The sequence below is a fragment of the Balaenoptera borealis genome, assembly GCF_965194805.1.
Source record: "Balaenoptera borealis genome assembly, chromosome: 6".
NCBI classification, from domain to species: domain Eukaryota; kingdom Metazoa; phylum Chordata; class Mammalia; order Artiodactyla; family Balaenopteridae; genus Balaenoptera; species Balaenoptera borealis.
Window position 1 is genome coordinate 89710624 of NC_138863.1, and position 21630 is coordinate 89732253.

The 21630-nt window shown below is 33.3% G+C and overlaps 1 protein-coding gene across 1 annotated transcript in view; it reads left to right on the forward strand.

Annotated features, from left to right (window-relative positions):
* Positions 1-21630, forward strand: part of LRP1B (LDL receptor related protein 1B) — a 1905856-nt gene that overhangs the window by 1762933 nt on the left and 121293 nt on the right. The window contains exons 76-80 of the mRNA XM_082395829.1: positions 982-1116; positions 4318-4437; positions 6076-6317; positions 19815-20038; positions 21085-21191. Of these exons, the coding sequence (XP_082251955.1) occupies positions 982-1116; positions 4318-4437; positions 6076-6317; positions 19815-20038; positions 21085-21191 (828 nt within the window). The remainder of the gene's footprint in view (positions 1-981; positions 1117-4317; positions 4438-6075; positions 6318-19814; positions 20039-21084; positions 21192-21630) is intronic.

Sequence of the window (21630 nt, forward strand, 5' to 3'; positions counted from 1 at the left end):
ATTGAGGAAACTAATTAAACTTATGACCTTAAATTCATATTGCTTGTAAAAGTCACAAAATAGTTCCAATTCTTGAGTCTTTTATTTTGTTCTCATTTATACATAAGTTGTCCCTCACTGGATGCTGAAGCAGTATCCACCAGGATATGGCCGTGTATATCTCAATCGTGGTGTATATAATTCCACTGGTGTATTTTAATTAATTACAAAATAGTCAAGAATCAGTGGGAATTAATATTATATTTCTGATAATTAAGGTTTTCATATTTCTCATGTAATTAGATTTGTTTAAGTAAAATAGAGCTAATTCAATGTTACCCCTATAATAATGTCCCTCTCTTTTATTTGCACTCTAAAATATTTTCCTGAATTGGAGATAAAGCAATGAAGTTGCAACTACCATGCTGGAAACGACAAATAACACATAGTCTGTCCTAACTTGTTTTGCAGTCCATGTCCATTGGAGCATATTACAAACTCAAATGCTGCTCTCTATATGTGTTCAGGAACTGATGATTTAACCTCTTGCTTGAGTAACATGGTAGTACCCTTGACTGAGTTCCTGAATACTAAGTTTAAGTTAGCAATAGATGCCTACATCTCTAGGTAGCTTCTAGGAAATGTTTTGGTTCTTAGAGAAGAATGTGACTCTTGTACATTGTATCATGGTAAAGATAGACTGTCATTAGAACCATTGATTCTCGAATTCCTTTTGGAAAGTAGTATAGCTCAATCACAGCTGTAAATATCAGCTGTTGGCAGCTTGGTCTAAACTATCCCTAATGTCATTGATTTTGGTTTTTATCTGCTTCTATACCTTTTTAAGAAATGAGGGCTTATATGGGGAGAAGACCATAACCTTATAAATTCAAAAATAGTTATCTATGGAATAATAAATGTAACTTCAAATTAAGAAAAATAGTAAACTCCCACTTCAGGAATTAGAATTATATTAGTTTTGATCATATTTTTAAATCCTAGCTCCCGCTGAATATACCTGTGAAGATAATGTGAATCCATGTGGAGATGATGCATATTGTAACCAAATAAAAACATCTGTTTTCTGTCGCTGTAAGCCTGGATTTCAGAGAAACATGAAAAACAGACAGTGTGAAGGTATAGTACATTTCCTCAACAGCTTGCTCTTAAATCTTTAGGTTAGAAAAGACTCCCAAAGCTGCTAAATTGTGAGATGACAGGGGACTGATTTTCATCAGAATGTGCGTATCTACGGGATACCGTTTTACTTATGAGAGGATGAAAGTCCCTGGGGTCAAGAGACTGTTTGCACTGCTAAGCTAACCAGTTGCTGAGGCTTACAAAGCCTTTCCTATAGCAGATCCAGACCTGTAGGAATTTCTATTGTATTGTTACAATTTTGTTTTGAAATGCAAATAACGAAATTGCTGGTTCATAAACTATTGAAGAGTTCAGAAATTATCGAAGAATTAGAGGCCTTCGCGAAAGAACATGTTTATGATCACACACTTCTCTTGAGTTGTGGCATTTGCAATACTGCGATAGGTAATTCACTTTTAGAGAATTGTGGGCTTTTGTCCTAACACCACGTCTTAAACAGTGCTTTATATTATCAAGAGTGTCTCCTAAAATTCAAAGACAGGATTTAAATAAATCTCTGTCAACTTACTTGTGATCATTTAAAAACTGAGCATGTAAGGGAGCCAGAATCTCATAGTAAGTTATATGTAAATATAAGTTACACCAGGGCTTTAACTACAGAGCCATGAAATGCAGACCTATATGCACTTTCTGCCAGTTTCTCCATTAATATTGATATTATTGTGGTTAGAGCCAAACCTAAATTATCCAAGTCTGGCTTATCCAGGGCAAATTCAACTCGTAAAATGCTTTCACCTACAAGTTCTCTTCTCTATTGTCTCCTTGTGTTATTCTTGGGTAAATAAAAGTGATTTTTACATTGTGTCAATCAAAATGGAATTATTGAAATTAATTATACTCATCCAAAGGGGAAATAATTGTAACCACATCATATATATGTACATTTTGAGTTATATATTTGTTTAGATTATTCATGACATTTTATTTCTTCATTAACATGGAACACTGAAAACTGGCAACTTAAGTTTCTCTATTTTAATAAAAAAGCGAATTATTTCTCAAGACTATATTATTTCTTCTTCCGAGAAACTTTATGTCAGTTGTATACAAACACACACACACAATCTCTTCAAGATTTTACTTCCAAATAACATTAATTTTCTAATGCTTATTTGTGAATAGTGGGCTCTGTTTCCTGTATATACTTACTAAATTTAGAAATTCTGATCTTGAAATTTTCTTTATTTTTAGTTATATTCCATGACAGATATAACCTGCAAGCTACATTCTTCATTTTAAATCACTATGAATCTAGTATTTCTGTTGTGTAAATGAGTAACTTCTGAATTCTAACAAAATATATATCTTCATGTAATAAATGAAGTTTTGATAGTAGAGAAGAGCAGTTTGACTTGGTACGGAGAAGGGGAAAGACACTACCTTGATTTATATTCCAAAGAATTTAAATGTTTTGTGTCCTTTCTATAGGTAGCTCAAAAAGAGCATAAGAAATCACTACTTGATGTTAAAGCCAAAGCACTTCAATTAAAATATCTAAAGGGAAGAAAAATTTAAGGGAATAGCAAGCAAGAAATAGAAACGATTAATAGTTGTTGCATGCCAGGCACTGTTCCAAGTACTGGACATGTGTGAGATTACTCCATCCTCTTCAAAAGCTCCCGACATAGACATGGTTATAGAGATGAGAAGAAACGGTGATTCTGGCCAACACAGGGCCATGTGAGAGAACTGAGATTTTATCAAATCATGCAGATTTTCACTGATTATGATTTCATCTCAAAGAGAAACCACAGATACAAATGACTCCCTGTTCAAAGTTACAGGTGCCAAAACAAATAAAAAATATTTATTGTAATACTTTTTTGATGGCTGAGAGCTGATACCATGTATTTTACTTATCCCTGGTATAGCATTTGTTAACAAGTAAATTCAGTTTTGTCTCTTTAGCCTACACTTCAATTAAACGCAGAATTGCACTCATGAGAGTACGTAAGTTCACCGTGGGCAAAGTATCATAGTAGAGACAATAGAATCAAGAAGCCTGCGTTTAAGCCTTGGCACTGTCACTTAACAAATGTCACTGGGAAAGTCCTTATCTCTACCACTGAGGCTTTGGAACACTGCTGTGTGCTAAACAAGAGAAAATTACTACTGCTGTGCTTGTCCTTAAATTCCTCTAATTCAAGAGAAGGATTTATCTCACAGATTTATTCTGTAATTAGGGCAACTATAAGTGATAAAGGGGGCAGAGGAATTATGCTGATTGAAAGCAGAAGTAGAGGAGGTAAAGAAAAAGAAAGTAGATAATTCACCAGAATCACCTGACCTCAATCCTGGCCCTGCTTAAAACTTTAAACTTGGAGGCATGTGCTAAGCCAGAGACTATTGCCTAAGATTTATTTATTACTTATGATTTATATATATTTATTTTTATGTAGGCATTCAGGATTTTGTTGTTGTTTGTTTGCTTTTTAATTCACTTGGCCCTTCTTGTTACATAGTCACTTTGTATACATGAAACCAGAAGTGTGTTAGAGGTGTATCCATATCTTCATTCTCTGCCAGGAATTGTGCAAAATGTTGGCAATAAAAAAATGAATAAATACTAATTTATGATCCCAAGGGACTGACAGTCAAGTAGGGGATATGAATATGTGACCACATATATGAAATACCGTATGAACTGTATTTCATATGTGTGGCATAAGAGAGAAATTCCAAGAGAGCAAAAAGTGGAGAATCTAGGAGATGGATAATCATTACTGTATATTGGTGAAGACCAAGGAAGGCTTCACTTCAGGTGAATCTTGAGAGATGAGTAGAAATTTTCTATGTAAAAAGCAAGGGCATTACAGGACATAGGAATATCATATGACGTCCAAAGGTATGGCGGCAGATAATCAGAAAACTCAACCTTTATTTGAGTGAATGAAAATACTAGGGAAGTTTGAAATGGATATTTCAACGTGTTAAGTGGATTAACAAGCAATGCACAAACAATTGATGAGTCATTATAGTGAAACTATTGTGAAAAAATTGTTATGGCCGGAAAATATTACATAGCAAGTCACAGACTTAACAGTTTGAAAAGACAATGAAAGAAATAGGAATAATAAGTTGAAGGACACAAAATACATTTGTCTTTTTTGAAAAGTGGAAAGAATGACAGTACTAATTGGGGTTATGATGGTGCTATTTTGAGCTCTTCTTTTCTAGACCTTAATGAATGTTTGGTGTTTGGCACGTGTTCCCACCAGTGTGTAAATATGGAAGGATCCTATAAATGTGTGTGCGACCAGAATTTTCAAGAAAGAAATAACACCTGCATAGCAAAAGGTAAGGATATATAACCATTACTTTAAATGTTATTAAAATTTTGCTGTAAACATTTTATGGGGAAAAAATGTTTCATATTGCATTTTAGCAATGGCTTAATGCCTGAAAATATAAAATAAATCTCTTTTTAATACTGGTTAAATTGTCCAATTTATTTATTATCATTCTTAATTAATCTAATCTGGGAAGGTTTATAAACATGGCTGTCAAATACCTGGCTACTATTAAAATCACTTTTGTGTTTGAAACAATTTATCAGCAGGTAAAATTTAAAAGCCAATGTGACAGAATATGAAGTATCTTTCTTTATGGCCTGCTCTCAGTGTACTTGAGGAAACATTACACCACTGGGATAAAAATAACGGGTTAAATTAAATGTTAGCATTATAAGGAGAATGGAATTTTGAGTAAGAACTTAAAAGTTTTAAAATAAAATTATGTTTTCAAATTCAGACCTCCTCTACTTATGAATATCATTTTAAAAAAATTAAATTACAGATATATATTTGGGGCTTCTTAGATATGGATTTTAATGCTTTTATGTTTTTACTAAATAATATTGTACTTTAAATATTGTTAGCTACAGGGCATGGTTAACAATGTTAGTAAGACAGTTATTACAAGAGGAAAGCAACATGATATAGTGAATCAAGCAAGAATGGGCTATGGAATTAAACAGACTTGTATTTGAATCCCAGCATTGCACCCGATTGTGTGGCCTTGGGGAAGTTAAACTCTCTGAGCCTCAGTTCCTCATATGTAAAATGGGAGGCCTAATCCTTACTTTCCATGGTTGTTGTAAGAGGAGATAAATTGTCAAAGACTTAATACATCTCCTATCACATAGTAACCATTTACTAAGTGAGAGCTATTGAGCCTATAGAGCTGAACTACAACTTGTGTATTAATTTTTTTTTAATTTGCAGATTATATATATGCAATTCAGTCTTTCTTTACGGTTTCATTAATATTTCAATTACTATTTTCAGGATTCTCTTTAGGGTTTTACTTGTCTCAGTATGCAAATTACATGAGTATTGTATTGTAGGTGTCAAAATTTCAGGCTACATGGTTCCAGTTAGCAAGATTCTAGAAAATATTGAGATTATGGCGTGTTAATATAATAAACACTGATTTTTTATAAAATAAAAATAAAAGAACATTTGACATATTTGAATATTGGAAGAAGAAGACTCTTCATCTTGTAATTTTTATTTCTTAGCCTAAGGTAATGATCACTCAGGTGCATAAACTAAATGCTCAGGAATGTCTGAGGCTTAATGAGTATGTAACATGTTATTTGACTATTCAGATCCAAAGCATTAAAACATAAGGTATTGTGACTTACCAAATAGAAATCCCTTTTCATAAAAAGGATATCTACTACAAATACCCAATTTCTAGCCATAAGGTAAGCTTTGACCTAAGAAAACCTCCATTAATAACTCTTAGAAATGTATAGTTAAGTGTGTTTTAGAAATGTCATGAAGACTAAAAGATGGTATAAAGCCGGTTTATTTTTATTGAGCAAGAAACTGTGTTAAGAATAACAATTCAAGTTAATTTAAAAGTACATTCATTGCTTTTACATTAGTTGAAATTTATTTTATTTTTGTATTTTATTATAATAATCTCCAGGCTCTGAAGATCAAGTTCTCTACATTGCTAATGACACTGATATCCTGGGTTTTATATATCCATTCAACTACAGTGGCGATCATCAACAAATTTCTCATATTGAACATAATTCAAGGATAACAGGGATGGATGTATATTATCAGAGAGATATGATTATTTGGAGTACTCAGTTTAATCCAGGCGGAATTTTCTACAAAAGGATCCATGGCAGAGAAAAAAGGCAAGCAAACAGTGGCTTGATTGTAAGTAAATAAAATTGAATATTTGAAGGCTCACACCTTCCCCCACTTCCCTGTTTTTTTAATCTGTCAATCACAGTATCTGATTATAAGAGGTAATTAATATATTCAGTGATTCCTCCCAGTATTCTCCCTGTATAGAAATAGAACATTTCCCTACTCCTTTATTCTCATAGCTGCGTACAATTCATTTTAATTGCATGATATTATGTGTTTCTTTTAATACATTTTCTGTAGTTACATAAGAATGGTAATTAATAATACCTAAAATTTCTAGAACTTTCTATATTTTGTAGTATTTAATAATATATTATGAACATGAGGGTTTTTTTCATCATGAGATCATATTGGGAACCATCACTTTGTTTTTACATTAGAAAATAAACTCACAAATATACAGGGTAAATTGTTTCATTTTTAACAATGTGAGAAATATAGTTCTCTTCTAGGGCAAGAGATCAATTCGATAGTGTAATCATTTCTTCTGACTCCTAATAACTATATTTCAGGGAACATCCAAAATAGAACAATATTGTTTACTGGTGTATGACGGACACATTGATTATCATGGTTATTTCTTTTGAGAAAAATAAACTAGAACATTTGTTTAGACTTGTGGTTGTAGGTTATCCTTTTCTTGTTTTAGGGCATGTCAATTTATTATGTATTTTATATTTTGAAGTAAATTGGCAGAGAAATAACAGATAAAGACCTATTTTGGGGGGGCCTGGCCCATTCCCATACAACCAAAGAGTCAAATACTATCACAGTAGGATTAAATTACTTTAATCCTACTAAATAATTAAAGCTTTGTATTTGAAACGAATCAGAGACACCTATCTGGAAGTCTTCACTACCTTTTTCAGAGGTATCTACCATAAATATTTGAACTCTGTGAATATCATTTGATGGAAATCTGGAACACTTATTTTTTATCAGTAGCAGGTGTCAATAAGCTGGTTTTAAAAGAAGCTATATTATTAGCTTTTAAATTCAGTTTAGATTAAATTAACTGTGAGTAAAAATCCATATATATCAGAGTTGTTTCTTTAACTTCTCCTCCCCCAAACCCAGTGTTATACAGAGCTTTAGTTCTCTTAAGGGTAGTTCTAGGACAGAGCCAAGAACGTAGCATCTCCTTCCGATCAGACCAAAAGACTGACTCAGTCTTGACTAGCTTTAGCTTTCTTTATCTCTAAAACAGAAGTTTGCTTTGCAGAAACATTGTTCCTATGGTACAGCTTCATGTATTAATGAAGTGATAAAGAGTATATATTGTGAAATTACACTGACTGGGTTTTAATCTTGTTCCTGTTGCTTACTAGCTTCTTAGCTTCTCTGTAATCTCCATCTCATGAGGTTTTAGTGAGGAATACACACGCGCGCACACACACACTATATTTATATTAGTATTAATAGTTCTTGGCACGTAATAAGTACTGTATAGATTAACAGAATGATATGATAGTGATGGTGATGATGTTGATGACTGGCAAAATGTTCTTCCCTATAATGCATATTCTCACATTAAAAATTAATTGCAAATTACTCTTGCCTGGACTTGATAGTTGCTAAAAAATATATCTTTATTTTTCATATAATTTTCAGTGAAAATGATTTGATAATTTTTTAGCTTTGTCCTTGGGGAGATGGATAAATACAATCAGTAGCCTCTAGCAAACTGTTTATTGTAGGCCATGAGCCAAACTTGTTTAATAGCTAAATATTTATTCTTATGTACTCAAATATATAAATGGATCAATATATACTTTATTTATATATTTTACGTGTTTTAATTTTTAATTTTATTAATGTGGTATAGAGTCTTTCATCATCAATGCAAAGTTATTGATTAGCCTTTTTCTAATAGGATTTGAAAATCATTAGTCTTTTAATGGTAGTAATAAGATGTATTGTGTAATCTAGACTTTCTATTTGTTTGTTTTTCTCTCTCTCTTCTTAGACCTACCGATGACTAACAGTATTCAATAGGAAGAAAAGTGGGTAACAGTAGGGTACATTTTCTAGAAGCCCATCATAGCTAACTAAATGTCATGATTATAAGGTTGGAACCTCTGAGCCATGAATTTTAGCACCATGTTCTAAACCATTAAGCATTCCATAGAAATTCCAACCAGTGCATTATATATATGTATAAAAATACCTAAGGCTGCACTGATAAGGGCAATTATTTAACTTTGCTTCCTAAACCTTTTTGTAATCCTGATATCTCAATATTATAAATATGGAATAAATCCATTCTCACCACCTTAAGTTAATGAGCAATGTGCATTCTAGAATGATTAAATGACTTATCTGTGACCATGAAGCTATAATGTGACACAATTTAGACTTTAACTTGAGATACTTGCTACATCTCTGAGTCTCAGCATACTCATCTGAACGCTAACTATTTTATTGAAGTAGAAAATTTCTAAAGTCCCTTCCAGGTAGGAAATATGTATGATTTCCAAAAAATTTGTGACCTAGTTTATCCAATTATTACCTGGACAATTTGTATTTATTTCTTTGAAATCCATCTTGTATATAAAGAATTGATTTTCTACCCTCATGAATTTCCCTGCAATGTATTATATTTGCTCCTTTAACAGTCACCAGATAGTCATCCATTAGTTTAATGAACATGCACTCTATTTCGTCTTCTAAGTTTTGGCACAATTATTAAATGATACTGACCTGAGAATTCCCCACTCCTCAGAAAACAAAACTTAAGATTTTTCCCTACACTGAATATGGTACATTGACTTCTATCTCTGAATCAATAGGTAAAAGAAAGAAAAATATACAAATCAAACTACAGATACTTTAGTTATAACCCTATTATCAGTGAAGCAAATGGAAGGAGCTATCCATGTGATAGCAGGATATCTTGGAAGCATATTCACAGATACTGAAAACACTGGAATATTTTCATTTCAGCAAAGGGCAGAAAATATGTTGTATCAGAAGTCAGAAGAATATTGCTCAGACAGCTAAATGTTAACTGAAGTCCATTCTAAAGGAAGATAGTTTTTAACATGATTTTTTTTTAGAAATAATGAAGGGAATTCTCTTCTGTAATCTGTGAAAATGGTTGGAATAGTAAATAAGATTGCAAATTTAAATTTCAAATGCAGACTAATTCATTTATAGATAGAATTACTTATGATTTTCTAACCCCCTGAGCTATACAAAATGGATAGATTTTTCCTTTAAGAAAATTAAGTAATTTAAAACTTAAAAGACTGACATAATTCAATCGATATGTAAAGCATAATGAGAATTTGAATTTTAGTAGTTAGAACAGAATATGATAGTGTTATACAACAATTGTACATACTTTCTGGCCATTTATCATTTCTAGTATGAAATGCTAGATGCATGATGGCAAGCACTATAACGTAGGTCAATGCTTAGAAAAATGAAAATGACTTTAAATATACAGATTAGATTTTTACAATTAAATAGCTGAATATTCCTGAGCAAAACAAATGGTTCATCTGATCTACCTGGTTTTGAGAAGTGAATATGAGATACCATTTTTGGCATATTCTCCATTATGCAAAAGAGAATGTTCAGTATAAATTTACTTATAATTTTAGTCATTAATAATCATAACTTTTTCTCAAAAAATTTGATTAGACCATTTTTCCTGAAAAGCTTTAACAAAATATTCAATTGTTTTCTTTAATAGGTTTCAATTTTTAATTGGAGTCCTAGCTATAAACCTCATACCCAATATATGGGTCTGTGTGTACATCTCATACACACGCATACACACACACACACACACACACACATAAACATAAATTCATAGGTATGTCTATGAACCCACCCATAAGCGTATGTGTGTGTACACACATTTTAGCAAAAACTTCAAAGTCTTGTTTTAGGATGTTTGGATAGTGGTAAAAATTGATAGTTTATTTTTTTTAATTTTTTTCTTCATTATTATAAATTTATGACAACCATTAAATTCTAAATTGAAACTGTCTATACTTCCTTAGCAAGAATACTTTTAAAACCATCTGAGTTTATTCAAACCAGTCAACAGGTAAAATCATTTATTACAATTACTTTGGAAGAGATCTAAAACTATCAGATATTACCCTGTTACCATTTTGTGGCTTGACTGTTGTTGACTGCATAAGACAGTCACTCAATAATACATACTGATTAGAGTTAATGGTTCTGAAACAGCTGTGATCAATATTCAAAATTTACTGAACATAAATCTTATAAGACCATATAAAACATATGATTATATAATTAATAATACTGAGTAAGTTATTAATCAGATTGTATAGCATTTTAAGGTGAACCAGTCAAGTTTTATTCAATCATACCCATAGTTTTATTTAAAGAATTCTGTTTGTTTGGTTTGGTGTTGGGTTCTTAGGATACAATAAAGATAACAGAATCTTGTCCTCATGAAGTTTATATTCTGTGGAAGAAGACAAAGTCAAGTAAACTAATAAATAAATAAATACAAAAAAATGTCCAGTTTTGAAAAGTGTATTGAGGGGAATAAAAAAATGGACTTAGAGAGAAAAACTTAAACGTTGTAGGTTTTGAGTAAGATGATCAATAAAGGCACATTTGAAGAAAGGAGATTTTGAGCTAAGACCTAAGAGATGAGAAGGAAGTAATGCCATCTTATTTATGTCTAAGACAACTATTTCACTTTTTATGTGGAGAATGGATCTGGTGAGAGAAAAGACTGGAACAGAAGGAGACCACATAGGAGGACTATGCTCCCAATTAGAAATGGTGGTATGTTGCACTATTGTAGTCTCAATGAAATGGAAGGTAGTGAGTAGAATTTTAAGGAAAAATGTTTGCAAATAAAATGAATGTGAAAAATGAGGACAGGAAGGACTCCAGACTGACACCTGAGCTTCCGGATTCTATAATTTGATGGATACTGAAAATGGTAAACTGTGGGTTCAGTTTTAGTCATGTTAAGTCAGATACCTGTAAGAGATCCAAGTGAGATGTCAGTTAGTCAGTGATGTATTCAAGGCTTTATCTTAGATCTCTGGACTGGAGATTTACATTAAAGAATAGAAAAATAGAGGAGACATCTAAAACCATGAAGCCGGGTTAGATTACCAGGGGAAGTAAAGAGGGGACTGGAACGAAGCTCTGAGGCTAGATTAAAATGATGACAAGGAGTGGCCAGTGCATTAGGAGAAAACTAGAATGTAGAGTCACAAAAACTAAGAGAAGAAAGTGTTTTGAAAAAGAAGTTGGGGTTATATTTCTAGAGTACTGCTGAAAGATCAAGTAAAGGAAGATAAAGAAGTGTTCAATAAATTTGGAGACAGTAATTCATTAAAAGACCTTGACAAATGCTTAGAGTCATGGAGGAAGCAGACATCAGAGAGCACTTAGTGGTTCTACAATCAGTGGTTCTCCACTGGGGATGATCTTTCACCCCAGGGGACATTTGGTAATGTCTGAAGATAGTTTTGATTGTCACAACTGGGGAGTGCTGCTAGTATCAAGTGAGTAGAGGCCAGGGGAAATGCTTAACACCCTACAATGCATAAATTAGTTTCTCACAAGGAGTTATCCTTACCAAAATGTCAGTAGTGTCAGAGTTGAGAAACCTTTCTCTTCATAGTAGCAGTATCAGTCTTTCCAGTTAAGCTTTAAGTAGATTTTTTGTTTGTTACTTCATTTGATGTAATAATAACCCTGTAATACAAAATAGTTCTAAGATGAATCATCAGTATAGTTTTTCTTTTATTGTTCTCTCTTTTTTTCCTCACCTCTCAGTCTCTTTTGCTAGATCCTTTTCTCCTTCCCTCTTAACATTGGAATGCCCCAGGCTCAGACCTTGATCCTCTTCTTTCTATCTTTCCTCACTTCCTTGTAGAGTTCATATTGTTTCATGGTTTAACATATAACCACATGCTAACAATTGCCTAATTGATATAAGGCTCTGTCCAACTGCTTCCTTTGGTTTTCCTTTTGGATGTTTAAAAAAAAAAATCCCCAGTGGAGCATGCCTAAAAATAAACTTCTCATATGATCCACAAAATCTGCTTCCCCAATCTCATTCAATGGCAACTCCATTTTCCAGGTGTTCAAAGTAAAAATCTTAGAGTCATTTTTGGCCCCTCTGTTTTTCTCATAACTCCAAAATCAGGCAGTACTATTGAGTCTACTTTCAAGGTATGCCCAGGAGCTGAATACCTTACGTCAGCTTGACTGCAAGGACCTAGTTTTGAACCACCATCGTCTTTCTTCTGAATTAGTGCAATACCCTCCTAATTGGTCTCCTTGCTATCATTATTACTCACAAAACAGTAGCCAGAATGCTCCATATAAAACATGAATCAGATTATATCACATCTCAAATCAAAAATATCCAGTGGTTCCCCACTGAAAAGACTGAAATTCTCATAATATCTTACAAGAGTTTAAAAGATCTGGTCTCCTGTTACTTCTCTGACTTTATCTTCTACTGCTTTCCCCCTTACTCACTCTTCTCCAGGGAATCTTTGCTATTTCTGAAACCCATCAGTACCTACTAATGTAAGGTCATTCCTGAAATGTTCTCTTGGCCTAAGATGTTCTTCAGCCAGATATCCTACATGACTCAATTCCTGAACTCCTTCAAGTCTTTGTTCAAATGTCATCTTCTGAATACATAACTTATCGATGATTGCAATCTACTGCCCGATTCCCATCCTGGGATCTTCAATGCCTTACTCTTTTTCATTTCCATAATACTTATCTTTTTTCACTGCCATATATTTTATTCATTTATTATGTTTATTATCTATTGTCTACCTCACTTTGCTATAAATAAATTCCCGGATGGCAGGTTTTTGTTTTTGTTTTTTTCCCCCTACTGTTTGGCCACTACTGTAATCCTACCATCTAGAACAGGCCTTGTCATAAAGTAGGTCATATTTTTTAAATTAGAAGCAATAAATTAATTGAAAATCTTGAAGAGACATGGCAATAGCTTGTCAATCTTGAAAGTTATCCTTTACAAGTTACTCTTCTCATCCTTGGTATTCATCACAAGTTTAAATATTTTTATCTCCAGATATATCCCATTTTTTCCACGTTTGTCTCACAAAAGCCTAGATTAAACTTTCACATTCTCCCCTCTGGAGAGAATAAGCCAGAGGGGAGAATAAGCCTCCTCTGAATTTCCTGTATCTCCTTGGTCCCCAGCCCCAAGCCATTCTTCACACCATAGCCAAAATAATCTTAGAACATTAAACTCATCATCATATCTCCCTACTTAAAACATTCAAATGGATTTCCATTGAAAAATCATTGTTTTACAAGCCTCTCCATGATGTTTAGCCTCATCTCCTACCACGCCCCTCCCATCTTCTTTCACACCCATGAATATACACATATACACCCACATTTTTTTCTAGCCATAAATAGATCATGTTTCATTTACAAGAATGCAACTTCACAATTATAATATGCATTATTTTCTCTGCCTCCCTTAATTACCCTAATGAATCAAAGTTCCTTTATTAAGAAGACACCACTTTTATTATTATTGTGATCATTGAGATTGGTCTTGGTCTGGTTTAGGTATTAGAGATCTCAGCCTACGTAATGTGCTTTCAGTTCTTCCAAAAGGCCTAACTGAACTAACTCTTAATGTTTGAAAGCACAGGCTCACAAAAAGACTGACTACCATCTGAAGAATGTCAATTGTATGCCCAGGAAGTAGCCTACAAGGTGACCGCATTATTATTCCACATTCTGTTTAGACTTAGAAAATGGATTACTATGAGCATCATCAGAAAATCTACAAACAACAAATGCTGGAGAGGGTGTGGAGAAAAGGGAACCCTCTTGCACTGTTGGTGGGAATGTAAATTGATACAGCCACTATGGAGAACAGTATGGAGGTTCCTTAAAAAACTAAAAACAGAATTACCATATGACCCAGCAATCCCACTACTGGGCGTATACCCAGAGAAAACCATAATTCAAACAGACACATGCACCCCAGTGTTCATTGCAGCACTATTTACAATAGCCAGGTCATGGAAGCAACCTAAATGCCCACTGACAGATGAATGGATAAAGAAGTTGTGGTACATATATACAATGGAATATTACTCAGCCATAAAAAGGAATGAAATTGGGTCATTTGTAGAGACTTGGGTGGATCTAGAGACTGTCACACAGAGTGAAGTAAGTCAGAAAGAGAAAAACAAATATCGTATATTAATGCGTGTATGTGGAATCTAGAAAAATGGTACAGATGAACCGGTTTGCAAGGCAGAGATAGAGACACAGATGTAGAGAACAAACATATGGACACCAACGGGGGGTGGTAGTGGTGGGATGAATTGGGAGATTTTGATTGACATATATACACTAATATGTATAAAATAGATAACTAATAAGAGCCTGCTGTATAAAAAATAAATAAAATAAAATTCAAAAAAAAAAGAAAATGGATTGCTAGTTTATCTAGGATGTAATGAAACAGCAGGTAACTAGTGTTAATGAAGCAGGAAAGAAAATGATATATAAAATTCAGTATTATGTATATGTACACATACACTTATATATTCATAATTTGAATGAACTTGATGGAGAGACATTGAACTATAATGGCCCAATTTATGTGTACATATTCATATATATATACATACACATTTACATATCTGCTACATAAGTATTCCAGTTTATCTACAAGATGCTTACCTAATGACTCTGGAGACACACTCTCAACATTTGCTTCTCTGACTCTTCTTTTTCCATGTGTTTATTGCTGTTTTAACCCCCTTTCTTATAGATACATGATTTATTCATTAAAGTCGAATTCTTTGGTCTCTTTAAGGCATGGGTTGCAAACCAGCTATATAGGTAAGATAAATGAGTGAAACAGGTTGGACAGAACATTAGGGATCCAGGTGAGAGAGGCAAACTGAAGATGTATCTCATTAAAACAGAAGCAGCTGATTGACTCTGCTACTCTGGAATGTTAGCCCGCTTTTGATATACTATCTTATTTATCCTTAATTTTTAAGAAAAAAAAAGTTTAATTTGTTAAAGTGATATCTTCTTAATTTTAAAGTTAGAATCTACTTAAAAGGTTTTTTTTTTAAACTTTAACTTAAATTTAGTCCTCAATGTATCATTTTGCAATCTCTACTTTCAGATAGTTCTGCCTTACATCTCAGCTGTTGTGCTTGTTTAAACTGTAAATATCAGAAGGCACCTTGCTTTCTTAATTCCAGGTCTTTCACATAGGGAGATGATGTCAAAACTGACCCCATAAGTATCAACAAATTTTTCACTTACTGACTAATGCATGAAAATTCATATTTAGCATTAGATGCATCCTTAAGATTTGTAAAGAATGGATAATGTTTTAAACTGTTATATAATTTCGTGTTTAGAAGCTAAAGACTTTAACAGATCATCTAATCCAAATCCTTTATTTTTATGTGCCACATAATTTATAGAGAAACTAGGACTGGCTCTTAAACCAAGTTTCTGATTTCAAATGTTGTGTGCTTTCTAGTCTTCCATGATATCTTTTGTTTAGCTGGTAGTGTGAATGAAGGTTTTGAGAGTGGGTTTTGCTTTTTATGGAGGGCGGGTGGTAAATCATAACAAATAAGTTTAAAGAACACTGAGCACGTTAAAAAACGATAAAATCACATACAATATTGACCCTGTAACCCAAAGACAAATCTGGGTCTTTTCAGGATGTTGTCTATTGAATGTGGACTCCCCCCACCACACAAGCACAAGTTCTTTACAGTGTCTTCACATCTTTGTTTTACTAGCATTGCAACAGGAGATAATTAACTTTAGCAAAATGAACTGAATTTTCTTTTCTTAGATATACACAAAGGTGAAAAATCATGAACAAATGAAATATGTGACCACTTCAATCTATCCTTGTGTTAACTATATTTTCTTAAATTATATTGCTGACTATAGGAATTTTGTTTTACAAAAGGTAGCATTTCCATGGCTTGAATGTTTGCATTCTCCTTTCATAGATTTTCCTCTTTCCTTGATTTAAAGCAAATGCCTTCAGTGACGTATCTTTAGTTTACTGAAGCTGGAATTGTGCCAGATACATTACAATCCACAGCTGTAAAGGACTGGTAGTTTAAAGCAGTAACCTCTGATTTTGTTACAATCAAGCTGCCATTTTTTTCTGTAAGATTTTAAGCATTTCATTCATTCGACTAATATATCTCTATGAAGAAGAATGCCTCAGGACTCAAAACTTTGGCTGTGTATTTAGAGAGCTTATTAGGAAAGAAATCATCTGTCTGGAGAAAGCAGTCAAAATGTGTCTTCTGCTTTGTGCAAAAATATGAGCAATGCCTTTTGTTGTCTGGGTAACCACACGCCTCTGCAGTCTCTTAAACATGACATATCTCATTAGTGTCTCTAGTTCATTGGCCTGTCTGTCTAGAGTGCTAGCCAAAGGTGCAAATGAGAGTTTCATGTTTTCTTCATATTTCCAATCTAATGTGTTTGGTTGTTTTGTTTTCAGTCTCTTTAGAGACAAATGGCTTAACTATCTGTTTCTGTTTTTCATGTCAGTCTCCATTCCATGCCAAGAACCTCAGTTTACTTTTTCTGTGTTTTCCCACTTTTTGTATGTACCTGATTGATTTTGAACTTCTCCATAAGACCCAACAGGAATTTGCCTGCCACTCTCCAACCAACATTCATTCAATATGAGAATCCCTTTTAGATGGCTAATGCTATTCACAATCCTGGTCAAGTAGTGAGCAATAGAAAGGGATTATTTATTTCCTATAGAACTCACTGTAGAGGTGATTTCCTAATTTCACCATAGTTTCCTTAATAATAAGACCATCCTATTGCTGTCTCTTGTTGTTGTTCTTCTTCTTCTGTTCAATTCTTCTCTTTTCAGTGTTGAGAATAATTGAGCATTCAGTATATTGTGAGTCACTGAGGATAAGCACCTAGTAACATCTTCACCCTGCTGCCATTATTCTCTGAGAATCATCTTGTCACTGATGATTCATGACTTTAGGTTGAATTTATTGGGCACGACCATCCTTATCCCATATTCTAACTACTTTAGTTGATACCAGAATGACATTAGGGATTCCTTGATCAAGGAACCAGAGAATAACTGTATAGATTTAAATGACTCTATAACTCTTCAGCATCTCTTATGCTCAGCATTGAAAAGTAACATTTTTCCCTTTCCTTAAGCCATATTCTTCACTCTAGTAATGTGACCTAAGTTTGATATATCCTTCTGGAATTCACCATTAATAGAATTTTCACCAGCCAGCTTACCTGAAAAAGTATCACAAAATCAAACTTCTGAATGTTCTGTGATCATTAGGAATCTGAGGTTTTAATTGTCAGCAGTCCAGGTGTAGAAATATAGAATAGAAAGATAATCAGCCCTGTTTTGAGCATGAGCAAAATAAAATAAAAGTCTTAAATTCAAAAAAGTGAAGCTTTGCATAAAACATGTCCTATTTTAGCAAGGATACCGTTAGGATAGAAAATTATGTATGTATATTAACATCTGATAAAGCCAAAATAGGTATTTTTCTATGTTCGTGCTAGACAACTGATATCATATTTCTGCATGCTAAAAGATTGCTCTAGTGGTGTTAAAAAATGATAATATGCTCCAGCAGGCTTTACACAGTTTATAATGGTTATTTTTTCCCATTGTCTCTCATGTGTATAAATTTATGACTTACACTGACAAGCCCATACCACTTGATATATTTACTTTTAACTCCTGCCAAATCAGAAAAAAAAAAAGAATTACAGTTAATTTACATAATATTGGAACACTTGAAAATGATTTTGTGTTTTGGCTAGGACAAATCTTTATAGTCTACCCATTTATGAATATTATTTATATGGCATGTTTAGACCATGTTATATTGTAGAGTGCTTTTCATTTAACTTCCAGTTAGCTATGAGATATCACTGGGTAGATGGAGAGTATTTATTATTAGAGTTGAGAAGTAGATTACTGTAAAATTTCATAATTTTAGTTTTTAAGCCAATAAGTGAAAAGATTGATAATAAAGGTCATTGGAAATTTCTGTGAGTTCTGTGTTTAGTTCAAGCCATATTTTCCTTCTTTGAGATCTCAGTAATCACACGGCAGACAGTGACTTGTAATTCCTGTTTCTTGGCATCTCACGTTCTTTTTGAGAAGTTCGGTTTGTTTTCTTTTAATCCAAGCCCACTCTTTAATAAAATGTGTTCACTAGTAAATCACAGAACAGTCATGTGTTAAAAACCCATATTTCCACTGGTTACCAGGTCCTAACAATGCTCTTACACATTGACTACATGTCTACTTATAATGACCTTCAAATAATTGTTTCTATTCTTGATATAATACCCCTGAGAATTTCTTCTCACTTTTGTTTATGCACAATAAACCTGACCACGTCAAATTAATTACTACACTAGTTCCTGCTCAAAGTGATCAAGTTAACTGAAGGGCACAGCATACATTATTTTCCTTGCTGTCTATTCCCAATGAACCCTCTTACCTTTGTCTCACAATAATTCAGTAACATACTATTGCACAGAAAATCCATGCTAGCAGATTTAATATAAATGACAGAGATTGTAACTTTCCTCAAAAGACATTTAAATATAGTATCTCTCTAAATGTGTCTATTTGTATTAACTTTCTTTTTCAATTTTAAATCAAATTATATATGGTAAGGATGTAGAGCAACTGGAACTTTCTTAAATTCCTGAAGAGAGTGAATATTGATACAGACTCTTTGAAAAAAAAAATTCTAGCCCTATCTATTTAAACAATCATAAGTATATCAAGACTCAACCGTTCTATTTCTTATTAAATACTCAACAGAAATGAGAGTTTGTGTCCACCAAAAGACACGTAAAGGAATATTCATAATTTTATTTGTAATGGCCTAAAATTGTAAACAAGCAAAATATATATTACCAGTAAAATGGTAAACAAATTGATTTATATTCATGAATAATAATATTTCATATTCTGAAATATTATCCAGAAATAAAAAACAATTAATAACTGACATGCACACCAATATGGGTATATTTCACAAACATGATGTTGAGTCAAAGAAGTCAGGAATAGAAGAGTATGATTCTGTTTATGTGGATTTGTTTAAACTAATCTATGATTTAGATGTTAGGATTATGCTTATTCTAAGAGAAATACTAACTGGGAGAGGTCACAAGTGAACCTTCTACAATTCTGGAAGTATTCTAGTAGGGTGGTGGTTAAACAGGGGCAGTGATAGGTAAAACTCCAGTGAGTTGTATACTTAGGATTTGTGAAATTATACATCTATAAAAACTAAGAATAAAATAAAGTATGTTGGGGATTTTAAAAAGTCTATGTAACAATTAACACCTGACCATGTTAATAAGATTCCCAAACAATCTCAATGTATAGATATAGAAAACCTCTGCCAATTTGCTTTTGAAAATACTGTGGTTTGTTGTTTTGTTTTCTTCTAGTGTCCTGAATTTAAAAGGCCCAGGGACGTTGCAGTTGACTGGGTTGCCGGGAATATTTATTGGACTGACCATTCTAGAATGCACTGGTTCAGTTACTACACTACTCACTGGACCAGTCTGAGGTACTCTATCAACGTAGGACAGCTGAATGGCCCCAACTGCACCAGACTCTTAACAAATATGGCTGGAGAACCCTATGCTATTGCTGTAAATCCTAAAAGAGGGTAGGTTAACGACCTGGTTATTTATATTTCTTGATATGAGTACCCATTTTTACAGATTGTCCCACCCATGCTCTGTAGTGTTGCTTCTGGAAGAGTGTTCAACATGTAATAGATTCACAAGACTTCTGAAAATCCCTCTACTCCTTCTGTACAAGAGCATGTCCTTTTCACACCAAATGGTGGTGCAAAATATATTCTTCTTCCTGAACAGTTGCTACTTTATACATTTAGTGTATGTGTATATGTTATGTGTGCATTCAGATTAATGAAACTGATGTGAAAAACATAACCACTGTAGTTAATCTAAAATCGAATTTTTGAGACATTAAAAATAATATTAAACATGTTAAGTGTAGAATATTAGTGATCTGGGCTATTTCTGGTAATAAAAAATGGAGGCATATGTATAAACAAACTTAAACAATTTAACACAAATATTCCCTTTACTCGGCTTGATTTTTTCCTTTTTTATTCTCTTATTTTTTATTTATAAGCAATGACCAAAAAGGAAATAGGGAAATGTTAAATAAAACTCCTAATCACCCATAAAGTGGATCATGAGATCCTGAGTAAAAAGAGGCAACGGCTGTTTACTTACTAGAATTATGTTGTGTGGTGTCTTCTAAGGGAGAAAATTATTTATGTCTGAGAAAATAGTTACTATATCAAAAACAAAAGCATATTGATGCATCATCTATAGTAAAATGAATATTCTGTCACGACAAGAAGATAGTTTCAAGTGTTAGAAATATTTTTCTTCTAAAATTTTAAGGAAATTTTCAAAATTGAACTTTGCCTATCAAGTGAGCCTATTAAACAGTGGCTCTCAAATTTTAGGGAATAGGTACGACTTTTAAATTGTTGACTCCTGGGGCCCCCTCTTGGAGGTACTCACTCTGTAGGTTTAGAGTTGGGTCCAGAAATCTGCTTTTTCAGGCAATTTTCAGGGACTCTAAGGTGATTCTGATGCACAGGGTCTGAAGAGACCCTGTTTTGGGTTGTAACAGCAGATTCACCAGGCTAACAAACTTGACCTATCTCTTCAGGATGATGTACTGGACCATTGTTGGGGACCACTCCCACATAGAAGAAGCGGCCATGGACGGTACTCTGAGAAGAATTTTAGTACAAAAGAATTTACAGAGACCCACAGGTATGATATGTGTCCCACACAGTCTAAAATGTGAAGTAGTGTGCTAAGTATTATAGTATTGCCATTCTTTCTAGTTTTGTTGGCAATATAATCATTTTTACAAGCAGATAAAATAATTTACAGTATGACTTTATAAAAGTCATTAACATTTCATGTTGTACTTTCCCAACTTGAAAGTCAGGTTCTTACCATACTGCTGGTGATATTATGGGGATGTTATTTGACAGTTACCTAAGTTATAAGGTTATTAGTAGGATTTCACCTGCATGACATTCTGACAGTTTATAGCATTGTGTTAGGGTGTTTTTACAGCTATGTGTTAATGATATTGGGATAGATGGTAATATTCCTAGAGGATGAGAGACTAAATGGATAGGCAGGTGGGAACATATAAACAATTTTTGTGAAAGACACTCACAGCTCTTTTCAATCTGGCTTT